The sequence below is a fragment of the Elgaria multicarinata genome, chromosome 2, assembly GCF_023053635.1.
Source record: "Elgaria multicarinata webbii isolate HBS135686 ecotype San Diego chromosome 2, rElgMul1.1.pri, whole genome shotgun sequence".
Lineage (NCBI taxonomy): Eukaryota > Metazoa > Chordata > Lepidosauria > Squamata > Anguidae > Elgaria > Elgaria multicarinata.
The window spans coordinates 91,495,296-91,502,127 of record NC_086172.1 but is presented as its reverse complement, the minus strand read 5'-3'; the positions used below and the strand labels follow the sequence as shown (position 1 = coordinate 91,502,127).

At 41.6% G+C, this 6,832-nt stretch overlaps 1 protein-coding gene across 2 annotated transcripts in view; it reads left to right on the top strand.

Annotated features, from left to right (window-relative positions):
- Nucleotides 1-2,129: 2,129 nt before the first annotated feature.
- CARS1 (cysteinyl-tRNA synthetase 1) overlaps nt 2,130-6,832 on the top strand; it is a 48,717-nt gene continuing 44,014 nt past the window's right edge. The window contains exon 1 of one of the 2 annotated variants that reach the window (XM_063117177.1): nt 2,130-2,219. In XM_063117177.1, the coding sequence (XP_062973247.1) occupies nt 2,207-2,219 (13 nt within the window). In that variant the 5' untranslated portion in view covers nt 2,130-2,206. The remainder of the gene's footprint in view (nt 2,220-6,832) is intronic. The other variant, XM_063117176.1, reaches the window with a different exon arrangement.

Sequence of the window (6,832 nt, the reverse complement as noted above, 5' to 3'; positions counted from 1 at the left end):
CTGTTGGCCTGTGGAGTCCCTCAGGGCTCTGTTTTGTCCCCCATGCTATTTAATATATACATGAAACCGTTGTGAAAGGTTGTCCGAAGTTTTGGGGTGCAGTGCCACCAGTACATTGATGACACCCAACTCTACCACCCAATTCCAAGGAAGCTGTTTCTGTGCTAAACCGGAGTCTGTCAGCAGTAATGGGCTGGAAGAGGGTAAACAAATTGAAGCTTAATCCTGACAAGACAGAGGTGCTCTTGGTCAGTCAAAAGAATAGGGATTCAGCTTGTGACGGATGGGGTTACACTCCCCCTGAAGACACAAATTTGCAGCTTGGGTGTACTGGATTCAGCCCTGGGCCTGGATGCCCAGGTTTCAGTGGTGGCCAGGACTGTATTTGAACAGTTAAAGCTAGTGTGCCAATTGCGCCCATTCCTTGAGATGTTGGACATGGCCACGGTGACACATGCCTTAGTTACATCCCTTTTGGATTACTTGTAATGTGAGGCTGCTTTGGAAACTTCAGCTGGTTCAAAGAGCTGCAGCCAGATTGTTGACCGGGGCTGATTACAGGGAGCATACAACACCCCTGTTAAAAAAGCTTCACTGGCTTCCAGTCTGTTTCTGGGCACAATTCAAAGTGCTGGTTATCACTTATAAAGCCCTCTACAGCTCAGGTCCAGGTTATCTGAAAGACCATATTCTGTCATACGAGCCTGCCCGTGCTCAGATCTTTTGGGAAGGCCTTTCTCTCAGTCCCACCAACATCCCAGGCACGCCTGATGGGTATGCGGAGAGGGCCTTCTCGTTGGCTGCTCCAAGGCTCTGGAACTCCCTTCCCAGGGAGGCTAGGCTGGCTCCCTCTGTGCTACAGTTTCAGAGGCAGCCAAAAACTTTTTTGTTTCAGTAGGCTTTTGGAACTATACTGGACTTCTGTTAATGTATTGGATCCCCCCCTCTTAATCTGTTACAGTGTTGTTTTTTAAAAATTAACATATTTTTAATTTTACTATAGGTTTAATTCTATCTTAACTTTTATAATTTATATTTATATGTTTTAATTGTACATGTTTTAATCTTGTAAACTGCCTTGAGTCCCAGTATTGGGGGGAAAGGTGGGATATTAATTATTAATAATAACTACTTAAATCTCACACCAGACTAGAGCACATGAATTCAAGTAGATTTTTTTTTAAAAAAATAGGTAAGATTGAGAAGTATTGAAGAGAACATACTACTCCAAACAGAAAATATTTGTTAAAACTACTTTAAACTTAGAGGTCTATCTGGCTTTACATTGCTAAGTTGATTCTAAAACTTAGGATTCAGACATGATAATTGGAAGTTCTTCATGAAAGGACAATACCTAATTTTCCATAGAGAAGGGGCCTCCCCCTTTGAGAAGGACCTTATAATAGGATTTTAGCTTTTGGGCTACTGTCATGCTTAGCACCATGTACATTGATGGTGCTATATAAATAAATAAATAAATAAATATAATAATAATAATAATAATAATAATAATAATAATAATAATAATAATAATAGGAGTCTGAACTAATGTAAAATGCTGATTTAGGATGAGCCCAGCTGAAGAGTCGGTTCCACGCAAGTGGGCCGTGTGGTATCGCGGGAGTCATACCTTCCAACGTTTCTCAGATGAAAATACAGATACTCTCGGGTAATTTTTTTAACACTCTTGTTATTGCACCAAGGAGCACAGCCTGAGTGACCCCTCCGCCTCCCCTGGTATTGCACATTATGGCTTTTCTGTGCAATAGCGTGTCGTCTCCTGGCTTCTGAGGACGGCATGTCACTTTCCCTTTAAGCTTACAATGCAGGTCAAAAACAACAACGTTTACTCTGAATAGTCAGCTCTAACTGGGTGAGAAAGGAAAGCTGCTATACTCTTGTGCATACACGAACAAAACCCTGAAATTGCCCCCACAAAGAGAAAAACAACAACAACAACCGAGAATGGCGTTTTACCAGTCCTGGTCAGTAAGCACAGCCGGAGCGAAAGTTGGGCTATCATGGCGGCGGCCACGTGACTCTGTTTCGCCCGCAGAGACGCTTCCACGCGTTGCCTGGCTACCCCGCGCCTGGCGGAAGTGACGATTCGAGGCGGAGCTGCCCTTCCGGACACGCTGTTGGTTGCATCAGCCTGTGAGGTAGCGCGGCGGCTGACAAGCGACTGAGGAGGAAGGGAAGAGCCGGGATGGCAGCTGCCGGTGAGCTCGGCGTTCTTGGGGTTCCGGACGAGGTGGCTCTTTAAAAAAGAGATCGGGGCTGGGCGTGAGGAGGGGCGTCACGGCGTTCCATTGCCATGTCATGTAGAGCGATGCCGCGATCGCCTAATGGTCGAAGAGGACTAGTAGCCCATATAGTGTGATTCCCAACACTGGGCGCCTTGTTCCTGGATTCTACGTTTAGGCGCCACCAATCCAAGGCGCCTTCCCCAACCTGGTGCCGTCCAGATGTTTTGGGCGACAGCTCCCATCATCCTTAACGGGCTGCCTGGTGTTGATGGGAGTTGTAGCCCAAACATCTGGAGGGCACCCGGTTGGGGAAGCCTTACCTTATCGTGTCCTACTAGACGCTGATGGTCCCTTAGTCAGTACTGCGATCTTAGGGGATCTGATGCTGCGCCACTTTGTTATGCTGGTGCAGAGATATTAGGGTGATCCTATCGTGGTACAGTGTTGTTGTCTTGAAGTAGTCTCTGTTGTGACTCACGGGCGTAGTGATGCAGGGTTGGGAATGCTCACTGGGTTTCGATCCCAGGAAAGCCTTGAGCTTTACCTCGCAGGTAGCAAGGAACTTCTCAGTATCTTTTTTTTTTCCCCTTTGAAAAAGGGCTTAGCAATACTCGGAAGCTATGAAATGCGGGCATTGTAAGAATGTGAGAAATCGAAAGTGCATCTACTCTAGCGTCATGTTTCCCATAGTGGCGAACCAGATTGTTCCTGGGAAGCCCACAAGGACTTGTCTCCTTGGTAACTGGGAATTCAGAAGTATGCTGCATCTGAATTAGGAGGTTCCATTTAGTTCTAATATGACTAATAAGTGTTGTTAGCTTTCAGGGAAAATAGGTCTGTCTAAAGCAGTGAGTATTACCCCTTTCTTCGGCAGTAAACTCCAAGCATTGCAGGACTATCTGTTGTGTGAAATGGTACTTCCCTTTGCCTGTTCTGGATCTATTGACAGGATCTAGGTGACCCAGAGTTCATTTTCTCCATCCCATTCATAATGTTATAAACTCTATCATGCCCCCTTCATCTTTTTCCTAAATTAAAACACCTCAGATGCTTTAGACTTCTAGTGTTATGATATCAATCTTGAAATGAGATGACTAGAACTGTACACAGTATTACAAATGTGGCCTTTTATGATTTATTATGATAATTGTAAAACACTATCAATTAGAATACTATCAATTAAGGAGAAATTTTATTATATCTTGTCCTCTGCAGGAAAAGGCTCAAAATAAGTAGATTCAAGGTTCAATCCTATGCATGTTTAGACTGAAAAAGTCCTACAATTCCCAGCATTCCCTAAATAGATTTAGCTAATAATGTGTGTAGGATAGCTATTTGCATTTGACTGTATTGAGATAATAGTCTGAATGGATCCCACAGTATTATTGTTGTGTTGTGATAATAGTGCGCTATTAAAACTAACACATCACAATTCCAAAGCATTGCTAGTGTTACAATGTGGTCTTGCTCAGGTCACCAGATGCCCTGTTAAAACCTGGGCTTGTTACTGAATTCTAATGTTTTCTTCTATGCAAGATACCAGGAAAAGTCCCCAGTATCGTTTGTATTTTGGGATTAGTGGGACTTAATTTAGTTCATGTGAAGGTAAGCCAAATACCTTGATGTCAATTGTATGGGGCCAGGGGAAGAAACCCCAAACAACCCCATCAGTAGTGGCATGTGAAAACTTATCAACAACTGGGCCTGCGGATTAAAACATGCCAGTTTGGGAAAATAAGGTCATGGTCACTTCCTAACTGACTGGACATATTTATCTAATGAAGGCTGCTTGGCTCCCTTTGTGCAGTCGCCCCTTCATGTAAACTACGGCTGGATGTCTGCTTTAAAACAACAGCCGGCCTTGTTTTTAAAAATAGGAATAGGCATCAGGCTAACTTGTGACCTGTCTTTGCGACCAGTTACCATACCATGTCAGTGCCCTGCCAGGTTCAGCATGCAGACAGCATGTTATGAAGATGAATGTGCCTCTGCCTTTTTTGTTATCACAGAGCCGGCTCTAGAGTTATATTAGAATGTTGTTTTGGAAATGTCAGTTTCTCAGGAGCACTTATGCTAATAAACTAGCAGAGGAATGAGGGAGCATATGTCCCTTCAGATGTGGTTGGTCTGCAACTCCATCAACCTTTATTACCATTGACTATTATTGTGCCTAGCAGTCTAACAATATTTGGAGGGCTACAACTTGCCCACCCCTGAATTAGCAAGTCAAGTTCTCTGCAAAGTGTGGTTTGTGTAGTTAGAGGCAACTGCCAGTCTTCAGGAGTGACCACCAAACCATGCAATACATAGCCTGCAGGATGATAGCTTTATCAGTCTCATACATCATGTGTTTCGCCCTCTTCCCTGTGTTATCTTCTTTGATTACAATAGTTGGAAACTATCTTGCTACTCATGGGAACGGAAGTGTCTGCTGGCTAAACAATTATCTTTACACAGAAAGATGAGAATTTCTAACCCGGGTTGAAGAACATTATTTGGGAGCCTGTAATCCTATGCAGACTTAATTGGAAGTAAGACCTCTTGACTCAGTGGGGCTGAGTTCTGTAAGTGCTCATTGCTTGTCCCTAAGGATCTGAAATACATTTCAAGCCCTGTGTATAATAAAATGTTTTGTTGAATTATTCCCAGCTGTTTTTCTCTTTCATTCTTTGTCTCATTAAATGAGCACATAGTTCAGGTTCTTAAATCTAAACCTTAGCATTACTATGTAAACATATAATTAAAAGTAAATGTATAGAATCATTAATTAAAAAAGAAAAGGTTTATTATATTGCATCCCATTTTGCATTGTATCTAAACATGTTTGTGCTACCAGGCGATCTTGGGTCACTTATGTTTCAGATGCCATGAGGGAGTTAATCTTGTGAATAACACATTAATTATTTTATTTATTTATTTATTACATTTATATACTGCTCCACAGCTGAAGCTCTCTGGGATAAAATATTATCATATTTGTACTCCCAGGAGTTCGAGATGATATAGGTGGAATCATCTTATTTTTAGCCTTACAACAACTCTGTGAGGTAGGCTAGCTTGAGAATTTGTGACATGGCCAAGCTTATTTCAAACTTCTGTAATGCTACATAGCAAAGTTCACTGAATGATTCCCAATAAAATATAACATGAAAATAATGCAAGCTCTTTGGCTATGATCCTGATTTCACTTCTGTAAATGGAACAGAACAGGGCTTTTCTGCCTCCGCCTTCCCTTTGCAGCCCTCTATACACCCTGAAACTCTAGTTTTGAAGATACAGGATGTGTGTGATTGGAATGGAGTGAAATATTGAGGCAGCTCTGCAGATGGAGGGAGGAATTGGTAAAAATCACACTTTGTGAGCAAAAGAGCAACTTAAGATCCAGGCCAGTAAAATCACCATACCAGTAAGATCACCATACAATAATCAAGAATACAAAATTTCCAGCAAAACCTAACTGAATGTTCTTTGTGATAAGTGTTTCCCTGCTGCCTAAAGACAGCAGGGAGGATTCACCTTGCAATCGTGGGCAAGAAGTTCCCACAGCCGGGGTGCCACTAGTGAGAAGCTCTTTATGACCACCCACTATACTTGCCTATATTGTCTGCAAAAACTGAAGAATTATTTTTCTAAATATTTATTTTATGTATACCTGTTTTTTGCAAGATTGCCGATTTAAATCCACAAATGGTATTAAACAACAATTTAAATCCATCACAAAATCCACACCCACACACAGAGAATACCTAACAGGAGTAGCAGTTAATTAATTTGGCTTTGACACAACATGGGGAGAAATGAATTCAGGGAGCAGGACATAATAAAACGGATTAAGCCAATTTCCCCCAACTTGACACCCTCTAGATGTGTTTGACGTCAACTCCCAATATCATACCCATTTGTATGTATGCATCCACCATGCTGTGTTGTTTTTTCAACTTTCATCAAAATATTATTGTATCAAAGAAAATAAGCTTTGATGGTTCTCCTACTAATTTATAAAAGGATTCTTGCTCCCCCTCTTTTATACAGCATTTTAAACACTCCCTGAGCAATGGTTTCCATTGGGATTGCAGCCTCTTTTAAGTTCTCCCCTTGCAAATGCAAAACTAAAACCGAAAGTAAAACTTGGATATTGTCTAACTGGATTGTCATTTCAAAGAATATGTAACCTAAGAAAATCGTTGCCTAGTATTAATTTTTATCTTGCCAACAAAAGTTCCCTTGAGTGGAAAGGGGAAGTAGCTTGTTCCTCTGAAAGGAAGAAAAACATGAGTCAAACTACTCAGCCTATTGTTTGCTGTACCTGCACAGGGGGAAATGCTTAAACAATCTCCACCCTGTGGCAATTGAATTCTTAGTCTCCAGGGGCTACATTTCAGTTAGAAAGAAAGAAAACCAAATATCAGTAGATCTTGCTGTGTGATAGCCCTGAAAATTATTAATGCAACTACCTCTTCACCAGAATCAGTGCTAGTGATACGGAGCTCTTCTGCACTTTCAGGTTGCCATTTACAGGAATGCACAATTCTTTCTCATTTTTGTGTCTGTTATTCATTTATTTAAGTTTTTAAAATTCTAGACTG